We start from the raw sequence: 25,867 nt of genomic DNA on the forward strand, positions 1-25,867 counted from the left end.
GCCCATCAGCAACCTTCTCGTCAACCTGTCGTCCCAATGATCAATATAGCCATAACGTGCCAACAGCAATAGCCCCTCCATGCATACACTGACCGTACCCAAGCCCAGTTTCTAATGGCCGGCTTGTTAAGTAATGAGAGATTGGTAATTTTTATTCATTTTTATATTACTCTAATATATATTTTTAATATAATTTTTTAAAATTAAAAAGAGAATATTAATGAAATAATCGTCTCTTCCTCCTTATCTTGTCACCCTACAAATCAAATAAAAAAAATTATTAACGTAATATTAAAACCCAATAATCAAAATTAAAATATATAAATATATAAATTTAAATTATTTATTTTAGAATTAAATTAAATTAAAATTTAATTTATTTAAAAAAATTATATTAAATTATAAGATATTTCTATAATACTTACCGATATTTCAATAACACTTGAACCGCGTAATGCAAATAAAATAAATCCAATATCATTGGTAAACAGCCGCATCTATAAAATAAAATAAATATTAATAAAACACAAATAATAGCATAATACAAAATTTATAAATCATCAAAATAAAATTAAAATATAAAATTTTACTCACTCTTGGAAAGGTAGCTATTAATGTAATAGAAACCCATCCATGCTTATCCATGTGGCTCCTTAAATAAGTATCTTTAATTAAATTTTTATCACTGCATCCATAATAAATTTATTAAATCATTTTAATCATAAATTTCATTAAATAATATTCCTAATAATAAATTTTATTAAAAATTGAAATTTAGTAAATAATTATTTTTTAAATAAAAAATCTAAACATATATTTTATAAATTAGTTTAAAATTTAAAATTATCTTATAAAAAAACAAAATAAAAATTAATATTTTTAAAAGTAAAAAAATGTAAATACAAATGGTTAAAAACTAATTAATTTAATTATAAAAATAAATTATATACTTACCTAAAATAATAATTAACTTGATTTATTATTCTCCAATAGAGTCCTTCACAAAAATTTATTTTTGGATAGGACTGTGGCGGCGGTGGAGGCGGTGTTGGCTGTGAAGGGTTATACGTGTGATGGCAACACATATAATAATTCATTGGTAAAAATCCTGATAAACAAAAAAAAATTAATAAATATATAATTATGAAACGAGAGAACTAATAATTATAATAAAATGAACTATTATTTAAGGATTTGTTCGAAACTTACCTGGTCGAGGAATGAAAGGGTGACGAAATTGAATTGGTGGTATAAAGGATCGAGGTGTAACGGAAGCACCAATTCCATTAGACAATTCCATGACGATGATTTGTATATTGGAAGAATGAATATTTGTATAAGAAAGAATAGTCTTGTGTTAATGCTCAAGAAGAATGGATACTTGTATGTGAAAAAATAGTGTGAGAAGTGCTAATGGTCAAGAACCTATTTATAGAAAAAAAGAAAATATTTTTTTATTAAATTTTAATTAAATAAATATAATATATCCAAAATATTTTAAAAAGTAAAAATAAATATAAGATTTCAAATGATATCTCAAATAATTTAAAATAAATGGGATTACTTGTTTTTATAAATTTATTTTTCTAAATTTATTTAGGTAAAAGTTATTTAATTTTTAAAAAATATAAAACAAAAAGAAAATTATTCTCTTCTATCTTAAAATAGCTTAATAAATAAATAATTTTAATAAATAAAAGATTATATTATAATTATTAATTTTATGATTTATGTATAAAAAAATATTCCAAATTTAAAAATTATTTAAAGATTTTAATTTAAAAGATTTTGAATTTTAAAAATATTTTTTTTAAGATTTTAAATCTTATCTCTATTTTTGGAAAAGTTTAACAATTTTAAAATATATATATATTTTTTTTGTTAGATATACATTTTCAAAATTAAAAATCTTAAATTTATTAAATATATTTTTAATTTTAGAATAATAAATAAAATAATTTAAAATAATAATAATAGTTATTATTTTAATACATTTTAAAATTTTAAATATTAGTTTACCAATTATATATTTATTTATTTCAAATATTAAACATAAATATCTATTAACAAATTATTATTTATTTTTTATTTTTGATTTACTGCTTTAATCCAATTTGGAATAATCCAATTTGGAGAGAACAAGACCATTATGATTATCTTAAAAAAAAAAAAAAAGACTTATTTTCTTTTTATTTGTGTTTGTTACAAAAACTTTAAAACTTCTAACTCTTTGTCTGATTCACAAATTTACACCCAACCATTTCTACCTGTTGCTGTCATTAAACACAGAATTTGCCATACTCTCGAGTGTTAGAGCTATGATCTTCTGCCCGCTTCGATCCTTCAAGGCCTTCTAGCTTCCTGTTGTTCGGTAAGGGAGCAACTTTGCGTTGATTTTCAAAACCGAAACCTTTAGCAAGCTTTCTTAGCCTCTTCTTTGAGCGAGGGAAAGTATGGTGGATACCATCAGCTTATAGTCGATTGGCTTTGTTAGGTATGCATCCATTCCGACCTCCAAGCATTTGGCTTCATCAGATGACATTGCGTGAGCTGTCAATGCTACAATCGGAACGTGAAGCCTCGATCCCGCTTCTAGCTTTCTAATAGCCTTCGTTGCTTCATAGCCATCCATCCTTGGCATCTGTTTCAAAAAGGAAGGTTTTAGAAACTTCACATAGTCCATATATCTCAATTTTGGTTCATGGAGGGTTGGTACTTACTTGGCAGTCCATTAATATCAAGTCATATCTTGTGGGGCATTCCCTTCTTTGCTCTTCAGCACTTAGCATGGCAGTTATAGCTTCTACAGCCTGCAGTCCGTCTCCGACAGCAATGGCCATGGCTCCCATCTTTTCGAGCATTATCGTCGTTACTCTTTGGAGAACCGGTGTATCTTCTGCAAGCAAAATGCGTAGCCCTTCAAGAGATCTTTTACTCGGAACGTTCTTCGAATGTGATTCTCCTTGGCTTGTAGGATAGTTGCATCCCAAGTTCTGTCCACTGGATTCCGAACTTTGACATTGAGGCTTTGACGAATTCTGCCTCGTGTCACGTGGATCCCCAGTCCTCATATTACTCTCGTTCGAATGTACATGAGTTAGCTCAACTAAGCTATGGTTAACGGGCGAAAATGGTGGCTGACATGGTTTCGCTATCGTTTCTTCTAGACTGTCTTTGACTTGAAATTTTGCACACTGAGAGTTGCAATTGCTAAGTTCAGATATATCAGAATCATCGGAGCTGGCAGTTTCAAACTGAGTGGAATCAATTTCAAGACATTCATGATAATTCCCTTCCTTTGATGCAATTCTTGAAGCGCTTTTCTTCTGCAACTCAAGATTTCTGTCCTTCATAGCAGCTTCCAAAATATGAACCATTTTGGCTTTGTACAATGGCTTATTGTTCATTATAATGTGCCCTTTTCCCCGGAGCTCCATCTTAATGGCGTTGGACGTATCGTGGTTTAACATCCATGCGAATTTTGCTTTTCCACAGTACTTATCAAGGAAGTAAAGTTGGTCCTTCCAAATATCCGTGCTCAAGTCGAGTATCCCGATATCGGCAACGATGATGAATATTTGGCTTTTCATATCTTTAATTCTCATTAGCTCTGCTCGTAATGGTTCACCTAGTGAATCCTGTGGACTAAATCCCTTTTTAGTTTCTGAACTTCTGGCTTGAAAGAGTTCCTGAAGGATTAGTGTTAGTTCATTCCACTCTGAAGCTTCTAATGTGAGCAGTCCGATTTTACGAAGCCACTGTGACGTGATTAATCGACTCATTCTGCCACGGAGTGCAAGCAGTACCTGCATTTGCACGCATAAACATAGTACTAACGAGCACGTGATTTTGTTTAAAGAAATAGATTTCTTCACTCACCACTGCATTATGTTGTGTGAAATCAAGCTGACAGTGATGATCCATTGAATCTACAGGCGTGCTAAGAACCAAATAAAGTCGCATCAACGTTCCCGGGCCGTTCTTCTTTACAACCTTGATTTCTCCCCCCATCTTGTTAACCTGTTATTAGCTTCATAGTTAGTAGTTGTCTTTGTAAAAGCTCTAAGCATGTGTGTTATGTAGTTGATGCTCACCAAGGTACGTACGATGCATAATCCAAGACCCGTTCCACCATGCCTAAAAGATGTAACGTTTTTAGAATCGCAAATCATATGATATATAACTTTCTGTTTTTGTGAACTGTAAGAACTTTTGTCAGTGTACTTGAAAGTTAAACATTATATTTAAGTGCATTAATTACTTACGTTCGGGTTGTCGAGGGATCTGCTTGCTCAAAGCTCTCGAAAACAGATTCCCATTTTCTTGGATCCATCCCTATACGTTGCAGGGAAATAGTTTTTCTTAGCATCTAGAAATAAACAAGAAATCATTCTCTCTATGCATAATTTGTTTTTTTTATGAGTATTTACCACATCCAGTGTCATCAAGTTCAAACCACAAGGTCATTTTGTTATCTTTCTCATTCTTTGTGTGGTCTCCCTGTTGTTTCATCTTTGTCCAATTAGGAAATCGTGATTTCTTCTGATCGGTACAGAAATTGCCTACGTCGTTGAGATTATTCGACGTCTCACACCACCCCCGAAGAATGATGTGACCAGCTGCAAGATGTATGAGACCGTCAATCCAAGCACACTCTTCGTAACACAACAAAACTTCAATGTGATAAGCGACGCCGAGGAACACTTACAGGTTGTGAATTTGATAGAATTGCTGATCAAGTTTGTGAAAATTTGAACAACTCGACCCGAGTCTCCTCGAACTAATTTTGGCATATCATCTAAGAAAAGAGTATCGTTTATTAGCACTACACACATTGTAGTCGAGTCACTCAGTGACGAGAAAGCATACCAGAGAGATCCAATACAGTCTCCACATTATGGTTAATGCACTGCACAGAGAACACATCAACAAGCCCTTCAAGTTCTCGTCCCAGGTCAAACTCGGCATCTTCCAAAACTAGCTTTCCGGATTCAACCTGTATGGTTATTGGGATAATAATAATTAGGCCATTATATTTCACATTCTTAACTGCACACTATCAGAACAGATATGTGTTTGGGACTCTCCTAATATCAATAGCCTTTCGAGAGGCTATACCTTCCAAAGTCTCCGACTCGACAATACCCGAAACCGTTCCTCCCCTCTAGCCAAGACAACCCGAGCAAATTATCACTATGCCCTCACTAATATCCTACTGGTAGAAGTAAGAAAACAAGTTTGTGTTACCTTGCTTAGATCTAGAATGTTGTTGAGAAGTCGGAGTAGAGCGGTTGAGCATTTTCTAATTTGAGTAACCGTTGCGAATTGTTCATTATTGAGACAGTCATCACACATTAGAATGTCCAGTAATCCAATTACTGCTGCCATCGGTGTCCTCAGTTCATGACTGCAGTACCATGTGGGGGGAAGCTATGGTCAGTAAAGTAAAGGCTGGAGATACTCGTTTCATGTTAAATAAACTCACCTCATATTCGCTAGAAATTGACTCTTGTAATTACTAGATGCCTCTGCTCTTCTTCTTGCATCAAGATGGCTTATTAGTTCTGCCCTTAGTTTCATTTCCTTAGATACTCCTTTTGTCAGAATCAAAATGCATAGACATCCAATAACTAAGATGCATAAAGATGCAGAAATCAGTATAACCAATGTTTTGACAGCTCTCTCATCTACCTTTCCCATTATGTATTGTCTAGGAATGATGACAACCCCCACCTACAGAAACCAAAATGCAGTCGAGTATCTGATTAAGTTTGTAAGTACTCGATAAGAAGCGAGTCGATGGATAGATGGATAAAGATACTTACAATAGGAAGCCTCTTCAGATTAAGAAAAAACGAGTCAATGTAATATTGCTGATCACCAAGCTTGACATTCTCTTCATGAACCTCATGTCCAGGAGGAAAATTGTTTCCATAGGTTTTCTGTAACCGCTCTGCTCCTAATCGAATCACATCGTCCTGGGAATCAACAGCCATCGTGAGCTTTGGACCACTTGATGTATTTCTTAACAGGGGAGCATTGGCTGAAGTAGCAAGCAAGTAGCCCTCTTGAGAGGTTAGATAAATATGTCCACTATGGAACCCAACAAGCTCCTTCATTAGTTGACCTACACTATAAAGTGAGGTTGTAACGCCCACCACCGCAACTATGCTTTCATTCGAAGCATCGGAAACAGGCAGGGCTGCAGAAAGCAATGGTGTATCCATGTACTTGCTCACAGTAACATGCCATGAGGCAACACCATCTGCTAATTGTGAAATGCCAGCAATACTAATCAAGTCCTCTGGTGGGATTTGCTTTGCTTTCCCGATCTTCTGGCCACTAATGGGATCAAGTGGTTCCCTATACCATTTTGCAGACATATTGCCGTGTATGTGTGGCTCTGACCACCCTTCACCCGACGAAAGCCGATTGATATTATGCGATTCAGTGGCACTAATGGTATAGTTTGTAAGATCTGAGTAAATATAAAACGTATTGTTGCTTGTATGATCTCGATGGAATGCCTGGACAAAGCCATTCTTGTAATTGATGGTTATGGCATTAAGAGCTTTTCGACTCGCAAACATCGCCCACGTAACATCCCTCATTGCTTCATACAGCTAAAGAAAAGAATTAACACTTGAAACATGGATTCTAGGCCAAAAATATGAAAGGTAAACCAGACAAAGGATAAGAAAATAACCTCAACTTGCTCTGCTTGATTAGTAGGCTTGCTGTACTTCCTCATTACATATTCTGAGAGCTTAACCTGAGCTGTGGTTATTTCAGCCGTGGAATTTAAGACACTCCACATCCTTAAGATCGGGCGCTGCAGCAGTTCATGGCGAAGACCATACGCCAAGCTATGTAGTGACTCTGCTGTGTAGCTCTTTGTGAAATGCCATGTGAGAACTGTCAACAGCCCAATCAAAATAGCAAGCATCACCTGTATTTTAATGTAATAAATCATCACTTCTACCAGTGCACTGCCAAGACTGATAATCAAGCTGAAAGCCACCTATATGTATTACTAGAACCCAAACAACATGAACAAAAAACTGCAGAGAATCACAGGTGGGTGAGAGAAAAACTTGTGTGTAAGAACTGATCAGATCATAAGTGGGTTAAGCTTGAATCAGTTTCAGATCATTTCTGAAAAATAAGACTAACCATTATGGCAAGACGAGCAACAAAAACACTGTAGTAAGAAGAGAGGCAATGAGAGTTTGCATATTGAAACTCTTGCTGCTCAACATCTCTGTGAAAGATTCTTCTACTGTGAGGGGCTGTGTTTCTTCTCAGAGAACTTGCAAGGCCTGAAATTCTACAGAACACCTTCCTCAAGGGAGTAGACATTGGAGAGGTGAGAGCTGAAGAAGACGAAGAAGATTCAGAAATTTCAAAGACGGTATCCTCTTCTGCCATTAATACTTGAAGCTACAAAATAATATACATTCTTTTGCAGAAAGGGTCTGGTTTTGGTGTCAAGAAGAGAATATGTGCAATTGGGTGGAGGTTTTTAAATATACCGCTCCTTGTGTCACCTCCCACTTTTTCAAGGCAATATCTGCTAGAAAACTCTTTTATTATTACTTTTTTTCTTCTGAAAGTGGCAGAGGAGGTGGTGGATTTTATCCAATTATTATATTTCAAATTCACACATCCATTATGAACAAAAAAATCTTGGAAAAATTGCAAATAATGGCCACAAGGAGATATAGCAGAAGATTTCATTCCAGCAATCAACGAAGAAAAGGAATACGATCTGTTGAAAGGATTCTGTAGAGCTTAGAAAGGGCATTCCCTGTTTGAAACTCGATTAGCTATTGGGATTTGTTAGATTCTGGAATATCAACGAAATACGTGTCCGATTATCAATCTACTCTTTAAATCCACAAAAGTAAAGTAAAAGGAGAGTTCAATACTGTTTGATTCAGCTAACACAACTTTTGACTTCATAGCAAAAGATGGGGATGGCTTTGTCGTGCTTACGAATCGCCATTGGAGGGAAAAATTCGAGCAACCTGGAAAGAATCGTAATAAAGTAAAGAGAAAAAGAAGAACAAGTTACCTTTTACCTAAGATGACGATGATCGAGTTTTCTTCTCCTCTGCCGCTTTTCTGTCGGCGAATGGTGAAGATTTGTATCTGCGGCGGCGATTCGTTGAATGAAAAGGTTCATCAAACACATTGAAGATATAGAACAATGAGGAGAAGAAATCTTCAAAGCTCTGGAAATGGATCACTAGAACTGCTACAAGGAATTTAGTCTCTTAGTGGGGAATTTGGTTTGATTTTGGGACATTTGATGCTTATCTCATGAACATCATTCGTTTCCTTTTGCTCAATTATCAATTTTTCATGACATTCCCACATGCACGAGGGACCTATCTTACAAGCTATCAACTTTCATGAGGGGAGAAAATTTTTTCTTGTACTATCATAGCTTCAAATTTTATCTTTTTCGTACTCCTCTTGTTCAAAGTTGACTCGGGTATAGGAGATATTTCTCGACTTGACGGTTAGCCGTTACGAGTTTCAATTATACCATATGTCAATGATGATATCACGTATTTGAATTTTTAGTGATTTTTATGGCTTGAACTTTCATAGGGTAAGCTCGAAAAGACTGCACTCAAATCGAACGTTAAACAGAATGTTATAATAATAAAAAAAAAAAAGATAGGAAAGAAAAAGAGAGGATTGATATAGGTTAGATTATGAACCTCTGAAAGAATCAGTCGAAGGTTGATTGTTTGGTTCTCACCCACGAGAGGACCGTTGTAGTACACTACAAAAAAAAACCTAAAAAAGAGTTTTGAGGAGTGAAGTAGAGATTTTTCGTCTCGGGTGTCATTTCTTTTCTATACTCTTATTGACATATACCCTTTAATTCATGATATTTTCGAAGTATCAATTATTCAATGATAATTAAATTCAATCGTAATAACTTAGGAACGTTTAAAGTTGATGTTACTAATCAACATGAGTATAGCTCAACAGTCAGACATTATTAACATTTTTGTAAGTTAAATTTTTTAATCTAACGACTTGATATTGATTGTTTTTTTGTTAGACCTAATCGAAGATTTTTTTCCATTTATTTATCGTTTCATATCTCGAAAGGGTACATTACCATATTATATTTCCACTCACTTTTTCATTTAAATTAAATATTCAAATCTTGTACCAACTTAGAATCTAAACCCTAATGATAAAATTGAGTTCACATACTCATATAACTTTTTAGGGAAAGGATAACCTAAAAAATTATTAATTAATTAGTTTAATCACAACTTTTTGAACTAATGCATTCTTAGTACTACATAGAGGTGGGATTAGCTATAAAAATATAGTAATGAACTCATGCTATGTGGGGTTGCATTAATTAGGTTACTTGGCTTGATAAAGTTGATCCGTTTGGACCTGGACCTCCGCTTCATATTTACAGTGTATATAGTGTACATATTTTTCGAACCGTGCTATATTCAGTTGACGAACATGTAAGATATTAAATTTCAGGTAGGTGGCCACCATATATTGAATTCTTTCCCTCTTGTTTCTTGAAAACTCTTTCGATCACGAGACCAACCCACGATATATGTCCACGTGAGTACATCTTTGCTATAGTTGAGTTCCTTCCACGTACTAACAGGATAAAAAAAAATGACGTTTTGGATCATAGGAGAAAGGGATGTTCATAAAGTCTTTGATATCTATTTTCAAGCACGATTTACATCATCATGTTTCAAGTGCCACAAATTATTGTTTAAAAAGTTACTTTTTGGATAAGTTTACAAACCGATCATTCAAACCTTTAAATTATATCATGTTGATTTGGATCAAAACATGTTTGTGAGAAAAAGAAACGAAGAGATATTATTCGAAATACACTTTAGTGGATCTGATTTGGAAGAGATTTCACAAATCCTAAAGGAACATAACTTCATTTCTAACCCAAATTCTTCAGATTTCAACACAAAAAAAGAAATCAAATCTTAGCTCTTTCTTTAGTGGGTAAGAATTAGTGCCTTTTCATTCAATGTTTCCCTCTTATGAGATAGCATTTGATTCCATATGGGCAAAAGGATCTTATGAGATGCAATATAATACTACTAAAGTGACAAAGAAATCGCCTTTTTGAGCCTTATAAAATTGTGCCTAATATGTCACCGCTATTAACTCATGTCATCGTAATGACATCTATCCTTAATTTAGGTTTTAACAAGTCTCTAAACTTCCACTCTTATGTCTAATAGGTCACTATCATTAACTCGTGTTATATATCTCAGGACGAACCTTCATGCAATTCAACTAATTTTATAGGTTTCTAAATTTTCACTCTTATGTTCTGATGGGTCGCTATTAACTCATGGCATATATCCGTGAGTGGGTTTGCACCAAATTGCGTGCAGCTCACACCACAACTATTCTCACGAGCGGTTGGATATTAAATTCTAGGTAGGTATATGAACTCGGGCCCTTTAATTTGCAATAGAATTTGGCTATATAATTGGCTGGTTTAGCTGCTTTACCAACCTTAACCCACTATCTAACAATGTCCTGCCACAATCCCAGATCAAGTTGTTGGAACAAGAAGACAAGAGCTCAAATTATTAACTTCAGGAAACAATAATAAAGATATTAAAGCTCAAAATCCTACCTGCTGATGGAGGAAGATCCTGTGGGATGTTCATCTTCAAGAGAATAATTTGGAAAGCTTTTGTCCTACCTACACACACTGTGCTGCCCATCACGAAGTTGGCCTAATAATCAATGGGACCGTCAGTGGAATCAAATATCTTAAAAAGTCAGTGAATTCAGATCATGCTAGCCACCAATCTCAAACATGATTCAATGACATCATTCAAGGTGTGCAAAAATGTCTTACAACAATTTCTAAGAAAATTTGAACTTCTAAACTCTTGATCCATGGTATATGTTTCTTTGACAATTTCTAGACAGGAATAGTTTTTCAAGGTTTATCGAGCTGAACAAAATGACCCGAACACTTACAGATATAAAAGAGAAAACAACGGGGTTGAATTTGCTGCAGACAACTGATTGGAAACTGGCAGCTTGTGACCATGATTTGCAGACCAACCCAAATCCACCGCTAGCAGACAGGACAAACAATATCTGCTAACGGTGAGTTTGGGTCGTTACATGTATCAAGTGAGGGACAAAGTTTATCGATTTTTTTGGGTTCTTTGGGTTCTTGATGGAGGAAAGGGAACCATTGTTGGAAGGAAACAGAAACCAAACATATCATTCTTTTCATGATCCATGTAATTGTGTACAGACAGGAAATTTACAGTAACAATGATTTGGATAAAGAATCCAAGGAGAAGCTCATACCTGATATTAACCAATATAAAATAATTTCCAACACTTTACTTGGAGTTCTTAGCCTTCGCCTCAGCAGCTGCGGCTTTAACAGCTGATTTTGTTAAAGTGGTTGGGTCGAGAGCACTTTTTGGATTCAGAACTTTTCGTATCTTCAAAGCAGCCCATGCTGTCCCAACAGCGTGTCCAGCAGCATCAAGGCCTTCATTGGTTGCATTCGCAGCTTGCTCCCCGTACCTGCAACAACAATATAAGGAATTCATTATAAAAGCGTCATAAAGCATGTGAGATTGCTTTCGAACTGCATCTTCTGGCATGAGAATTGAAGTGTGAGCGACTATAAACGTTTATGTTATCGAGGTTTTCCCCTACAAACTGGTCGTGAATCACGCATAGTTCCCTTTGACCGAGATGTGAATCTTTCAACGTTGGAAAGAAGCAGGAAGATATCCAGAAATCTAGAAAGCAAGCATAGTAAAATAGCCTCCCCTACTTAAACCAGTTGCTAAGCTAGAAGTGTACGAAATTCAAAGTTCTGTTCGGTCCTGTCATAGACCTGGAAGGATATATGTCTTAACTAGTTGAGCTGTGCTTTAGTTGGCTTATAATTCTACCTAGACCATAGTCTGGTAGGTACGAGAGATGGGAAACTCGGCGTTTCTCTTGAGCTGTATTCTTGATATTCTTTTTGAAATTTAGTGGATTCTTACTATCCAGTGCAGTAGGTGATTGTTTACCTTTTGGTCACAAGTTCAGTTGTCACAGTGGAAGATGTAGCCATGACATTCTTTCCAGCAACTTCAACAGCATCAAAAACTTTGCCTGATTAACAGAAGATGATATCAGTAATCGACCAAGCTAAGATTAAAGAAGATGAAATCAGTAAAGGATGAAGAAAACTGAAGTTAACAAAGTCTCTCTCTCAAACACACAATTCTTTTGTAACATAGATACAGCTATATCTAATTTCTTTCTAGACTTTTGTTGATTGGTTTCTATTAGGAATCACGATCTCCATGATGGAATGATATTATCCACTTTGAGCATAAGCTCTCGTGGTTTTGCTTTGGGCTTTCCCGAAAGGCCTCATACCAATAGAGATGTATTCCTTACTTATAAACATATGATCATACCCTTAATTAGCCAATGTCAGACTCTCTCCCAACAATCCTCTCTACAGATCCACATGTTCGTTTTCTTCTTTCTTCTTCGCTAGAAGATTTCATATAGATATTTTCAAGTTTGATTAAAGAATCATCAGCTTCTTCACTTTTTTGGAAAGAAAAAAAAAAAAAAAAAAAAAGATAGAGATGATGACATACCAAACCCATCAAGAGAAGCTAGCACCATTTCCCCAGGGAGCATTCCAAAAAACTTCTTGCCAACTTTAGAATTAGCCACTGAACTTGTAAAGTATCCAGAAACTTTAATCACTCCAGAGAGTACTCCATTTGCTACTTTCTCCGACATACTTGTAACCCTCTTGACCCTAAATAAATGAAGGGTCAGACCAAGAAAGTATTTGGCAAGTGTTTCCATGCAGTTTGTAGAAGAGTTGCAGCTCAAAAAACAAACTAAGCTACTGCCATAAATGCAATATGAAACCCATTTCAGAAAAATGCTCAAATATCTACTTTGGATGTAGCTTTCATGTCCAGAGGTGGCTGCTGCTGCAACAAAAGTATGCACCTACAGCGTTTCTTAAATCATGGGGTACAATAAATTGTAATAAGATAATGAATAGAGCTTTGTAAGAGATTGTTTTAAAGAAATGAAGGGTTTGAGAGGGTATTTCTTCATCAACTATAAAATATAAAATATAAGCATTAATAGTGGAAACTCAAACAAGTAAAATTCTAAAATTTAGAAACTATATTAAAACAAAAAACAAAAAAAATGAGCTTAGAAAGGTCCAACTTCTTTTTCTAATATTCATGAAGGTTTGGGCCAAGTTGCAACTGTTAGGAATCACGACTTTCCACAAATAATATGATATTGTCCACTTTGAGCTCTCATGACTTTGTTTTGGGCTTTCCCAAAAGGCCTCGTACCTATGATCATTCCCTAAAATTAGTCAACGTGGGAATCCCTCCCAACAATCCTCAACAGCAACTACATAGCCGCCAGACCTTACTATGTCGACAAAGTAACTAGTATGATATTATCGAACCAATTTCCTCATAGATGCAGATAGAGTGATGCATATGTCAATTACCATTGCTTAGCGACCTTGAAAAACTCTACATGATATGATACTAGAGAACTTGAATCAAATGCTAACAACATGATAGTGAGAGCAGAAAAACAGAGGAATTAGAGGGAAAAAGAACCTTTTAATCCTCCGGAGGGTTTCAGGGCTGATCTCTGTGTTAGAACAGGGACTCATCCTCTTCTGCATAGCCTCATTCCCCTGTTTCAACCTTTCTACAGTCACATCACCACACCACAAAATCCCTTTAACCAATTGCCCTGATCCCGCTGCAATCAACTTTGCAGCCATTCCATTGTAATCTTCCACATTAGGAGCCAATGTAGTCCAATACGCTGCACATTTGCCTTCCATTTCTTCTTTCTTCTTCCCCGTCTTCAAATCCTCCAGCGACATCTCTTTGGCCAGAGACTCATCCAGAACCTCCACTTTTTTTGCGCTCTCCGATACCTTCTGCAACGTAAAACTACTGTAATTCTGCAAAATCCCATCCAGCTCCTTCAATAATCCCTCTTGACCTTTTGAAATAATCGTCAATCCATAGCTCAAATAATCATCCAACCCGTTTTTCTCATCTTCATCATCACTGGAATCGGAGTCCGGACCGTGTTCTTTTGGAGCCCGAAATGAGAAGAAGTAATGCGAATCGTCAAGCTTCACCGCTGCTAAATCCTTCGCCAATGGCCATTGAATGTCGTCAGCGACACGGGCAAACACCGCAACGGCACTCTCGCCTTGGCGAATGAGGACAATCGTCAAATCGCCGCAAGCGAGCTCAACACTATACTGTTTATCAATGAGGTTGAGAATGGCGCCTGGGATTCTGATGATAGTCTCTTCCGCCGCAAGGGGAGGAGCCGAAGGAGAATGGCGGTAATCCACATCGACGGGAAACAGATTCTCCACCAAATCCTTCATATCAAGAGTTGGGTAAAGGTTCCCAGTCGAAGATGGATTGGGATTCGCAAAGGAAGGAGAAGGGCATTCGAGATTTGAATGAATCACTTGAGGGTAAAGGGAAGACTTGTTGGTATTGACACTGTTATGATATGGGTTCTGCGAATCCATTGCTACGGAAGAGGAAAACAGAACAAGAAGGGATGTGAAGGAATTGCAATGCGATCACAGATTCACATCAATGAATTTCAGAGATGTCAGACACAGCTCCGTCGCCATGGTTGAAAAATTCTGAGAGGGACAAACAACAACTTCTGGTAGCCGGAAATTTAGCCGGAAGCCAGAATCTTGTCCGGCTATATCCATTTTTTCTTTTATTATATAGTGGGAATTGCGCGCTCTTTATTCTCTCCATCATTCTTTTTCGTTCACAAATAATTAATTGTTTCGTTCAAAACAGTTTTAAAATCTCGAATAAATTTTAAATAAGATCTCACATTTCTTATACATTCTTTCAGAAAAAAAAAAAAAAAAAAAAAGACTATGATATCAATTAAAATATCAAAATTTTATTAGTATTCTTAAATTAAAAAAAATTAAAAAATACCTTTATAGTTAATATATAAACGAAAACACTAACAAAAATCGAAATCGTTGGTCTCTTTTCAATTTTATTTCACAATTCGTTAATTTTGTCTTTTTTTCCCTTGATTATTGAATACCATTTTCTTTAAAACTTTCCCTTAACTCTCACTTCAAGGGACATGGTGAGCATAAGATCGAGTGAGCTCTTATAAGACCAGTCTTATTTATTATATTTGCACATGAAAAAAAACGAGAACTCATTTTTACTCAAAGTTGTAATATATTTATATAAAGAAAAAAAGATAAGCATAAAATAGAGAAATGAAAAAAAAAAAAATTGTTAAAGGTATAGTCCAGTTCTTTTAGCCTTGATAAGATTAAAACAAAAAACAAATAATATTATCAACGTGAGAGTGAGAATTGAACAAATTCATAATCATACTAATAAAATTGACAAATTTATAATCATACATTAACAAATCAAAAGTAAACGTTAGGGACCTGATCAACAATTCTGAACAAGTTTTTTGATCAAAATGAAGTTTCATCAAAGTGATGCATTCTTGTTTGCAGCCCAACCAAAAGCTAAAAAAAGTGATGAACGAACACAATGCAACACTTGTATGAGGAGAAATACCTAGCACAATATTCAGCTTCGGAAGATGGATGGATGGATGGATGGATGGATGGATGGATGGATCATTTTTCCTCGTCTTCCTTGGGGGGGTTTTCTTCATTCTTCTTGTCCTTAAACAAGATTTCAAAACAATTTACAATTTTAATCTTCAGTGTATTTGTGTTTCAAGGCATAAAAGCACAAATGGATCAACCCCTGGTGTTAAAGTAATTGCAACATCTCATGGTTTTTTAAGTTAATCACAAACTAACCTCTGGCTTTGACTGACTTTGCATGGAAGCTAGTAAATCTTTGACCGAGGGATCATTTGGATCAACCCCTGGAAGCTGCAAAACATCTCCATTTGTGTCAATTAAACATGACCGAACCACTTTTTTTCTTTTCTTTCTTAGGATCAGGTTGGAATGACTTTTGAGATCAACACATGGAAGTAAAAGATTCAAACCTCAAGTCGGTTGGTTGAGAATATATGTTTTAACCAGTTGAATTATACTCATGTTAATACCGGATCTGAATCATTTGATAGTAATTCTATAAGCTCAAAGAAGTATTTGCGACTTTGAAGAATTCATACCGATGCAAGAATGGAGGATACGAATGACTGGTCTGCCAGTAATTTACTCATATCAGGTTGGCTTGTTGAGTCTTTAGCATCCTCCTGCACAGACAACTTGAGGGCTGCAACCACCCAAGCGGTAAACGAAGATGGAAAAGATAGTTAGGACATACATTCAATACAAAGAATGTGTCAACTTGAAGTAAATAACCATACCCAGAGCTAACTCTGGATCATCTATTGTTGCATCTGACATTTCAGTATCCTGCATCTCATGACTCGAGACAGGATCTTCCATCGACATTGCAAGGGCTTGTTGTAACAGAGCATTCTCATCTTCCTGTAATCAAATCCAGATTGAATATCAAAACTTCGCATGTACTTTTATTTTCCATAAAGTTGTCAAGGCAATAAAAATGTCGCCATGAACGAAGTAGAAGCTATGTATGAACATTCTCTCCCCTCCAAAAAAGTGTGAGAAGAGAAAGCAAAATAAGCAATGAAGCGAGTGTCACTGATATATTTGAAATAATGGACATTCTATTAGTCTATTGCAAAATTTGAACGTATTTAATTTAAGATAAACCAACCATTGGATCACTTGTCTTTCGAGCATCAGAACCTTCAGCACTAGCACGTTCGTTCATAGTTGTATCCTGTGCGCCAGATGGTTGTTCCCCTCCTTTTTCCTGCTTTGAAGTCTCCTCAGCAGATCTCTTAGCAGCTACCTCCTGTCTGGCCCTTTCCTCTTCCATTGAGACTCGAAGTGCAAGTGCTAGTTCAGGGTCTAGGTTGGGATCCACACCAACATCAAAACCGGCCCCACCAGCTGAAGCTGCTGCAAATTCACTTCCTCCCTCCCCATCGCTGGTGAAGATTGGTGTACTGACATGGAAGGGTAGATTGTGAAAACATATGGAGGGTACTATTTTACTATGTCCAACAATGGAAACAATAAGAAGCAACTGACCTAATAAGTACATCGGAAAGAGCATTTGGACCAGAGGGAACGTGAACAATGTGACTGGAATCATTACTATTTACAGCTGAAAGAAGGGCTTCCAGCTTCTCTGGCTTACAATCATCTTCTTCACCAAAATCAATGATATCAAGTGCCACGTTGTTCTTCTTTAATTTCTTTCCAATCATCTCCAACAACTTTTTTTCATGTTTGGCAGGACTAAGAACACATAGGATAGGTACTTAAGAACAATCAATAACTGGAATGGCCCAATAAACATGCATAAAAGAGATACAAGAGCCTACCTTCCAGCAAAAACAATAATTCTTTGTTGCTGCTTCTTATTCTGACGATGCTTGAGAGCCAACTGAGCCACCTGAATCCCAGCAGCCAAGTTTGTCTCCCCACCTATCTCTAAACCTAGTATGGGAAAAAATAAAAATGTTAGAAGTTTTATGGAGTAAGCGTAGTGAGAAATCTAGCAAAAAAGACTACAGCTCTTCACTGTAGATTAATTTACAACCCGCTACACATGGCGTGTAACGTATCAAAAATGTAAAGCCCAATAGTGTCAAATTCAAGAATTTAGGGGGATATATACTTTTTTCGTAGGGAAAATTATTTAAAGAGAGGCGTCTATATCATTAGTCATCTAAAATCTCATTATTCAGAAATATCGACAGAAATGAACAGTCTATCAAAAATAAAATGATCGATTTCTATAGGGATCAATGAAAAGGTTACATGTATTGCATCTAATGAGTTACAGAGAATGTACAAAATGCACTTTAAGATGTCCAAAACATCATTAGTCATGAGACAGAGAAAGTCACAATCCAGAAAAGCGACAGAACTAAGGAGCTTGTTTCAAATTTTACAACTTTTTTCAAATACAGAAACGATCACATATAAATATCTTGTGCCTAAGTTTTCATGTAATCTCCCATGGCATTTTAAGAAGCCTCAAACTCAAAAAAGGGAACTAACTTCAAAGAAAAGGCAAGTAAAAGAACTAACCGTGCATGCACCCTAGAATCTTGCCAAGATCACTTGTAGGAGTTACCAAAACCCGAACCCCTTTTCCAGCCATTGTAAGAACTCCCACTGTATTCTCTGGGTTAGACTGTAAGCAAAAAAGCAAACGAGAAAAGAATTTCCTCAAAACTAAAGAACCATAGCTTAAACAAAAACAGCGAGACTAACAGATAATTCGAAGAAACTAATTACGATAGTTTCTATTTTGATAATGACGGCAATGTGATTTCGTTTTTTCATAATAAAAGCCAATTCACAGCTACCAATACAATAAATCTAACTAGTTCACAACCCCAAACAGCAACGGAGGCAAAAGAGACAGAAGAACTAATTTCCCTCCAAACAGAACATAAAATGTAAACTCAAGACTCCACATTCCTTGATTTCCAAGAATCCATACAATGAAAGTATAGTCAAACAAGAGAAATCAATCAATCACCTGAGTCTTCGCTCCGCAAATGAGACTAATGGCATCCGATTGAGCTTGAAATCGCGAAGGAGCATAATCGCCGTTCCTCATCCATTCCGAATTGTCGATACAGATCATCGTCGCCTACCCAAAAGCAACGAAAAAAAAGATAGTTTCATATCCATACAAACTCAAGGTCATTAACTAAGTAGCGAAGAATGAAATTCCAAAGAAACGGGGAAAACTGGATGAAATTTGCAATCTGGAACAAGAGATCAGTAATCAGTAACTACCTCGAGCACCATATTGAGAGATTGAAATCGCCGAGAAATCGAAGGAGTAGGAGAGAATCGCAGAGAAGGCAGAAGACTGAGGTTTCTTGCAGAATAAGCCGGAACGTCTGGAACTGAAGAAGCACTTCACCGGTGAAAACTCAATTTCCCTCCGTTTAAAGATGTGCATTTTCTTAAAATAATAATAAATAATAAATAAATAAATAAATTGTTTATAATATAATAAATAAAATAACTATATTATAAATAATTAAATTACAAATTTAGTTATATGCGTGCGTGTACGTGCGCGTGTGTGAATTCGAGGTTATTATTCATTTTTAAATAATATTATTAATAACATTTTTATATTTATACATGTCAATTATTATAGACATATGCTCGATAACGATCCTTGGCGCTATATGTCACAATTGCACTTTTACGAGACAAGTGGTACTACGCAAAGAGTTTTAGCTTGAACGTCGACGAGCAATCCACCACACCCACCGGAGGAATTTCTTTGATCGATTCACCACCATTTAGTGAGATTTGTGGCTCGAATCTTTCGGCTTCTTACTCAAAGAGACAAGGGGAAGAGATATAGACTTGAAATGAAGAATTTTCCACTCGGGGGCATCAGTGAGATCATTTGAAACAATATCCTTGAAGAAATGAAGGGTCGAAAACACTTAGAGGAAGGAGATCAATTTCGAGTTACACATGAACACTCGAACATTTGGGAAAGAAGTCGATAAGAAACAAATCGAAATCGACTCATCAGAGCTGAGGAACGTTGTCGGAGACATTGTTGGTTTATGATATGAATTAACTTTAGATAAATCACTGAGCTTCCCTTCATTCGTTGCTAAGCCATGGTCCCAAATCTTCGAGTCAGCCCATCTGGGTTGCACACATACCTAAGTGATTCTCGCTCGTTAATACATTGGGTCGTTGAACTCATATGTTTGTACACAATATTCCTTCTCTATTTAATTAAAAAGGCCTCCTTTTGGCGTACATCTATAGTTCCCATTGAGATAAGAATCTTGAATTCACTACCTGTTTCTCTCTCTCACTGAGAGAGACACAAAAGCAGCAGTACAAAAGATGGGAAAACAAAGATGGCAGAACATAACTATCATACACGTTCACATGTTGTCTCAAAAACATGTCGTGGAGGCCAAATTCACAGTACCTCCTTTTCCTTTTCCTTTTTCTCACTCTCATTCAACCTTGTTTCACCATTTTTAAGCGCTTTTTGTTTCTCGAATGGTTACCGAACATATTTCTATATATATATAGATACTAAACTGGAATATCTCAGTTGGAGATGAGAACGAAACCTTCTTTATAAGGGTGTGAAAACCCCTCCCTAATAGACATATCGTGAAGTTGACGGCGATACATGGGCCAAAGCGAGCGAACAATATTTGTTAGCGATGGACTTGGGCTGTTACTAATAGTATCAAAGTCAGTCATTGGACATGGGAGACACTAGTTGGAGTAGGGCTAGACCCTTTTCATAGTAGACCGTTTTAAAACTGTGAGGCAGGCAACTATACGTAACGAACCATAGCGGACAATATTTGCTAGTGGTGAGCGTGGACTGTTACTAATGATATTAGAGCCAGTCACTAGACGGTGTGAGGTACTGGTCGGAATAGAGCTAAACCCTCTCCATAGTAGATATGTTTTAAAATCATGAGGCTAACGACGATACGTAACAGACAAAAACAGACAATATCTGCTAACAGTGGGCTTGAGCTGTTACTAATGATATCAGAGCCAGTCACTGGATGGTGTGAGGCACTGGTCGGAAGAGAGTTAAACCCTCTCCATAGTAGACACGTTTTAAAACCATGAGACTGACGACGATACGTAGCAGGCCAAAACAGACAATATCTCTAGCAGTGGGCTTGAGTTGTTACTAATGGTATCAAAGCTAGTCACTGGACGTGCGAGGCACTAGTAGAAGTAGGGCTTGAGTTGTTACTAATGGTATCAAAGTCAGTCACTGGACGTGCGAGGCACTAGTAGAAGTAGGGCTAGACCCTCTCCACAGTAGACAAGTTTTAAAACCGTGAGGCTGACGGTGATACGTAATGAATCAAAGTGGACAATATGATCTACAAGTAATGAGCTTGAGCTGTTACAATTATTGTAACTCACTTTCGACGCTCTCTCTTGAACAAAATTCATCACCCAAACGAAATTAGTATCGGAAAACCTATCGGGTTGGATCGTAATAGATTCGTGTCGTCGGGTGTTAAAAAGAGTGGTTGGTGACAAATAGGTACACTTAGAAGTGACCCATGCCAGCTTCTGAGTAGTAGAATCCTTACATCCTCCAGCTTGGGAATGACCCTCCCATTCATTCCCACCCCCACTACCTCAATATTCCAATATCTCTGCTAAGCTATCAGCTTGGGAATGGCCCCGCCCCTTTACCACTCCAAAAACCCCACATCAATGTACCATTCACTCACCCTTCACAAACAACATCAAACTTAGGTTATTCAACATTAGGAAGCTTTTAAGTAATGGGGTTTCATCAATTTTGTATGACATCCTCCAAGATCTAAGCTTCTTGTTGTTAGGTATAAATTCAATGTGATATCATAATCTTCTTTTGTGAAAAAAAGGCTATGATCTCACTAGCTATATACTAGGTTTTAGTCTCGAAACCCGATTTACTACCACTCTTCACGAGCCTTCGAACGAGAAAAATTCCTCTTTTTTTTGTTTCATTTTAAAGCACCGAGCAAAGAAAGAGAGGAGAGAGTTTGAGATCCCACAAATCTCTCCCTAACAGAGATCGTTTTAAAAACCCTGAAAGAAAGTCAAGAAAAGAAAACTCAAATAGAACAATATCTTCTGAGTGTGAGCTTGGGCTGTTACTAATTGTATCAGAACTAGACACGGGTACTGAATGTGAGTTTGAGCTGTTACTAATTGTATTAGAATTAGACACCGGGAGAGAGGAAGAGGCACATTGTACTTGAAGAGACATGTTTTCCTAGAATACGAGGATGAACAAAAATGTATGGTGTTCCTTTGATGTTTCAATTTAAGTAAAACCCTTTTTGTAGATCTGTCTTGTTTTTCCTTCGATTCCACAGAGTAATCTGAAATAATTTGATTTGAATTAATATTTAGCGTTGAATTTTTTTTTTTCAAAAAAAAAAAAAAAGAAAAGAAAATTGGTTGGATGTGATTCAAAGAGAGGTCGGGAAGATATGGATAAGGAGGAAAAATACAAAATTAAAGAAATAAATATTTGATCGATCGTTGTTATTAATATACCCGTCTCCGGCGGCCGGAATTTGTCGCGTTTTTCCTTTTTTTTTGGGCAAAATTAAATTAAAAAAAAGATGAAAAAACTTCCATTTAAATTCAAATTATTACAGATGAAGATCCAAACTCACTTGCTCCGCCGTTTTTGCCTCGTAAACAAATCTGGTTTGTAGAGACCCGCCGGCACCACCGCCGCCCACGGCGGCGCCGCCGCGTTTCGTCATCTCATCACCGGACAAAAGTGGCAACGGGTGCAGCGACGACCGCTCCGATACGTTATTTTGAACAGCTGAGATTCTCCACATCGCCAATGGGCTCCCGTTTATCGGCGTCGCTGCGGCTGCCGGAGAATATGACCCACCAGGGCTGCCGTAAAATCTTGTGGCGGTGGCAGTGGCGGCGGCGGAAGGTGAATTTCTATTCCAAGAAGGGTAATTGTTAAAGTGTAAGCTGGACGGAGCGGCGCCTAGGCGGTGGTAGTTCATGAGGCCATAGACATGAGCAGCATCGGAGAAGGGTCCAATTCCATGGACCATGGTGGCGGCATTGGACTGAAGGTGAGCCCTTTTTGCATGTTGGCGCTCTCTTTTGTGGGCGTTTTGGTGACCTCCTAAGGCTTGAGAAGTAGGGAAATTTCTACAACAAAAATGACACTCAAATCTCCGGTTACTTTCCCCGCCGTTGTTCTCGTTGTTGTCGTTGTTATTATACTCCTTGCCATCTTCGCATGCAACAATCGTGTCGCCCGACTCCGAATCCTCAATCGACGAGGCAGTGGTAGCGTTTCGACTACCGAATTCTATCCCGAAAAGCCTAATACCCTTTTCTTTTGGCACAGGACGAATGAAGGGAAGTTGAGAAAAAGACTCAACGTTCATGAAATCATGAGTCTCTCGTTCACTATTACTCTTGTCCATGAAAGTACGAAACCTGCGACGGTCCGACTATCGATTGTAGCGGAAAAGGAAGAAGAAGAGAGAGAGAGAAAGAGTATAGAAACAGTTGAGTTGGGTCGAGCCGAGTCGAGTCGTAATGCGGAAGGGAAAGGGGAGAATGTGTGGGTCTATAAAGGGTGTGGGGGTGGTGGAGCTGACCCATCTGAGAGTGAACCCTGACAAAGCCACAAGTTATGATCAGAGAGCCTCTGGCTTCTCAAAGTACCATATTGGCTTCCTTCATTTTTTTCTTTATTTGATGTAGAAAGCTTCTCAAAGTACTTGCTAGGGTTAAAATCAATTTTATTTACCTTACCCCTTTAAACTATATACTAAATTTTACAAATTACGACGTGACGAACCGAACATACGAACTATGCTTGATTTTTCGGTATGATTCGAGTGAAGAACACGTTCGAATTTGATATAAACCCTAGATTTAAAAAGATTTTGAGCCAAAATTTTCATTTATTACTCAAATGCTTTAAACCCAATAAAATTATTGCCCAAAAAGGAAGAAATTTATTATCTTTACTTCCTTTAGTTAAATAATAAATAATGTATTGAAGTTTATGAATCAAAAAGAGGGAGCATTGGTATATCTTTAGTTATTACCTTTGTTGGGAAGAAATCTATCGTATCTTTTAAATCGAACAAAATATTTGGTCATTTAATTTCATACTTTTTCGTGGTCATTCAGTCAACCAATTTGAACATAGTTCAACTAATTAAAACACTGCACATGTTTATTTGTTCGGAAGCTCAAATGTTCAAATACTTCATATTACTGAAGTTGTAATGCTCCATACCCAAATTTTGAATTTGGTATCTGATAGTCTCGAAGCATGTTGTAGAGACAAAACATGCTAAAAGAACCCGTGTTGGTCATTGGAGATAACTTTCGCTCTCGGAAGTAATTCAAACTGATAGAGAGGGAAACAAAACATTTCTTATAAGGGTGTTTTAAAACTGTAAGGCTGATGACGATATGCAACGAACGAAAGCGAACAATATCTGTTAACGATGGACTTGAATTGAGTTTACATCGACTAAACAAACAGAACAAAATCATTATCAAATGAAACACGACAATTGGGTTACATGCATGTGTTGTCCATGAATGAGTGGTAATGTTTAATATGAAATGTCGTTTATAGAAAGAATAATAATAATAATAATAACAGTTGGTCTGTAATTCTGTAATTTGTGTGTCATTTTTTTCTAGAACTGTCTTGTTTCTCTCGCTCAAGGACCAGTTGCATACTGGTAGTTGGTGTTGGCTCTTTATAGCTTTGTTGGGTGTTTTATATCACAGCTTCCACACCTCTGAACAAAGTGGTCCTCTTCCATAAACAACTTACAATATATTTCAAATGCATGTGAAACCCTACACGAATGGCCAAAAAAACCCACCTCTCATGAAAAAAAAAGTTCTTTGAGTGCGACCGTCACTGACCGTTTATGAGTAATTGTCTCTAGGAGTGTTCATATGACCTGAAAATTCAATAAATCTGACCAATTCGAAAGTAGGGTTATGACCTAAGCTATGTTAGTGATACGTTATGACTCGTAAATGTTTGAAACCTACTCAGGATTAGGTTTTGAACTCTGTAATTCGAAATTTCGAGTTAATCTAAAAGATTTTTTTCAACTCCCACACGAGTTTCTCTCTCTGTGAGGGTAACAAAGTACAACCGATGCCATGTCTCTTTCATCCTTTACTTTGGTTGAGACATTATAATTACTCTTCAAGCTCCCTTTGCTTTCCTTCTCTTGTCCTACCTTTACATCTATCTCATCTCTCCACTTCCCCATTTTACCCTCAACTTTCTCTTTTCTTCTCTAAATTTACCGTTTATCGTTTACCGTTAATGGTATTTCCTTCTCATGTCCTTATCGCTGTGACACTCGAGTAAAACAGTAATATATGAATGAGCGGGATCCTAAAAGTAATATAGCTAAAAAAACCTTAAAATAATTGAAAGTCACTACTTATACCAACATGATGCACTTTCCTTTTCAGTGGCTCAGTCATAAAAACTAAATGGTTAACTGTGTTTTGCGCACGTGAGTGAGAACAAAACATGTTGGAATGACTCATGTTGGTCTGTGACCATGTTACAGGGGAATGTCAGGGCTAGGTGTGGAATTCGAATCTTGGGCATTTGTCGTGTTTCTTTGTCTCTATCATTAGCATTATCGATGGGTAGTGTTTCGAGTGGTTATTTCTCCGTCTCATTCACTCATGGCTCGAGTGACTTCAAATTCAAGGAACCACTCTATTATGATGTTTAAATTCATGAGATTTAGGAGACTTAGAACAGTATTCACTAGGAAATCAAACCTCCATTCATGCAAACTATTCATCTTTCAAATCAAAAGGGTTTGTTCCAATCATTTGTCTACCTTTTTGTTTACATTTAATTCAAACAACTACTTGGAGCTAAGTCTTCACATCATACTTTTATTCCTATTACAAACATATAATGAACATCATTTTCAATGACAACAATGAACAAATTCGCATTTTAAAAGTCAGCATTTGCCTCTTTATGATCAAAAGGAAGAACAAATTGAAGAGTTGTTTTTTTCTTGCTCTTAGTGGGATGGGAGAAAGTAAAGCAAAGAAATTGCATAGGGAAGAGCATATTGAAAGCTACACAAACCTGAAATGGAGAGACCCAAAATCCGTTGATTTGAGGTCTTTTCGGTAATCTAAAAAGAA

The 25,867-nt window shown here is 36.7% G+C and overlaps 4 protein-coding genes across 13 annotated transcripts; all 4 read right to left on the minus strand.

Moving 5' to 3' along the window:
- Positions 1-2,296: 2,296 nt before the first annotated feature.
- Positions 2,297-8,563, minus strand: LOC111799759 (histidine kinase 1). 6 transcript variants are annotated; one of them, XM_023683227.2, is made up of 14 exons: positions 8,082-8,563; positions 7,174-7,373; positions 6,707-6,949; positions 5,826-6,623; positions 5,486-5,733; positions 5,248-5,407; positions 4,870-4,996; positions 4,709-4,798; positions 4,431-4,619; positions 4,266-4,335; positions 4,095-4,137; positions 3,880-4,020; positions 2,721-3,806; positions 2,297-2,641 (listed from the first exon to the last, which is right to left on the minus strand). In XM_023683227.2, the coding sequence occupies exons 2-14, from the start codon at positions 7,357-7,359 to the stop codon at positions 2,426-2,428; spliced, it is 3,597 nt and encodes a 1,198-aa protein (XP_023538995.2). In that variant the 5' UTR covers positions 7,360-7,373; positions 8,082-8,563; the 3' UTR covers positions 2,297-2,425. The 6 variants fall into 6 exon arrangements, with proteins under 6 accessions (XP_023538995.2, XP_023538994.2, XP_086982628.1 ...); XM_023683226.2 differs by having other exon boundaries at positions 8,075-8,563; XM_087126502.1 differs by lacking the exon at positions 8,082-8,563 and adding an exon at positions 7,929-8,041.
- A 778-nt stretch (positions 8,564-9,341) lies between these two features.
- On the minus strand, positions 9,342-14,868 carry LOC111799765 (protein EARLY-RESPONSIVE TO DEHYDRATION 7, chloroplastic). 5 transcript variants are annotated; one of them, XR_015422084.1, is made up of 6 exons: positions 13,680-14,868; positions 12,672-12,838; positions 12,087-12,171; positions 11,362-11,586; positions 10,667-10,769; positions 9,342-9,651 (listed from the first exon to the last, which is right to left on the minus strand). XR_015422084.1 is itself a non-coding variant. In XM_023683238.2 (5 exons), exons 1-4 carry the CDS (start codon positions 14,624-14,626, stop codon positions 11,397-11,399), a joined length of 1,389 nt encoding a protein of 462 aa, XP_023539006.2. In that variant the 5' UTR covers positions 14,627-14,868; the 3' UTR covers positions 10,487-10,769; positions 11,362-11,396. The 5 variants fall into 5 exon arrangements, 1 of the variants encoding a protein (XP_023539006.2); XR_015422085.1 differs by lacking the exon at positions 9,342-9,651 and adding an exon at positions 10,487-10,566; XR_015422086.1 differs by lacking the exon at positions 9,342-9,651 and adding an exon at positions 10,487-10,566 and having other exon boundaries at positions 11,020-11,586.
- Positions 14,869-15,448: 580 nt separating this feature from the next.
- On the minus strand, positions 15,449-19,092 carry LOC111800463 (26S proteasome non-ATPase regulatory subunit 4 homolog). The gene is made up of 10 exons (XM_023684169.2): positions 18,932-19,092; positions 18,669-18,782; positions 18,212-18,317; positions 17,500-17,614; positions 17,204-17,413; positions 16,824-17,118; positions 16,450-16,573; positions 16,252-16,355; positions 15,929-16,003; positions 15,449-15,787 (listed from the first exon to the last, which is right to left on the minus strand). Exons 1-10 carry the CDS (start codon positions 18,941-18,943, stop codon positions 15,740-15,742), a joined length of 1,203 nt encoding a protein of 400 aa, XP_023539937.2. The 5' UTR covers positions 18,944-19,092; the 3' UTR covers positions 15,449-15,739.
- Positions 19,093-22,174: 3,082 nt separating this feature from the next.
- ZFP8 (zinc finger protein 8) lies at positions 22,175-23,405 on the minus strand. Its single transcript, XM_023684557.2, has one exon. It carries the CDS (start codon positions 23,122-23,124, stop codon positions 22,315-22,317), a length of 810 nt encoding a protein of 269 aa, XP_023540325.2. The 5' UTR covers positions 23,125-23,405; the 3' UTR covers positions 22,175-22,314.
- Between the last annotated feature and the right edge of the window lie 2,462 nt (positions 23,406-25,867).

The sequence above is a fragment of the Cucurbita pepo genome, chromosome 8 (genome assembly GCF_057944985.1).
Source record: "Cucurbita pepo subsp. pepo isolate OVF chromosome 8, ASM5794498v1, whole genome shotgun sequence".
NCBI classification, from domain to species: Eukaryota; Viridiplantae; Streptophyta; class Magnoliopsida; order Cucurbitales; family Cucurbitaceae; genus Cucurbita; species Cucurbita pepo.

Coding starts and splice junctions, on each gene's coding strand:
- LOC111799759 (XM_023683224.2), bottom strand. CDS start 7,428: ATGGCAGAAGAGGATACCGTCTTTGAAATTTCTGAATCTTCTTCGTCT. Junction 5,408..5,485: donor CAATTTCTAGCGAATATGAG/GTGAGTTTATTT, acceptor ATGGTACTGCAG/TCATGAACTGAGGACACCGA. Junction 4,021..4,094: donor TATGCATCGTACGTACCTTG/GTGAGCATCAAC, acceptor AGCTAATAACAG/GTTAACAAGATGGGGGGAGA.
- ZFP8 (XM_023684557.2), bottom strand. CDS start 23,124: ATGGACAAGAGTAATAGTGAACGAGAGACTCATGATTTCATGAACGTT.
- LOC111799765 (XM_023683238.2), bottom strand. CDS start 14,626: ATGGATTCGCAGAACCCATATCATAACAGTGTCAATACCAACAAGTCT. Junction 12,839..13,679: donor ACCCTCCGGAGGATTAAAAG/GTTCTTTTTCCC, acceptor TCATTTATTTAG/GGTCAAGAGGGTTACAAGTA. Junction 12,172..12,671: donor AGCTTCTCTTGATGGGTTTG/GTATGTCATCAT, acceptor TCTGTTAATCAG/GCAAAGTTTTTGATGCTGTT.
- LOC111800463 (XM_023684169.2), bottom strand. Junction 17,615..18,211: donor GATTCTAGGGTGCATGCACG/GTTAGTTCTTTT, acceptor TTCCCATACTAG/GTTTAGAGATAGGTGGGGAG. Junction 15,788..15,928: donor AAAGTCAGTCAAAGCCAGAG/GTTAGTTTGTGA, acceptor ATCTTGTTTAAG/GACAAGAAGAATGAAGAAAA.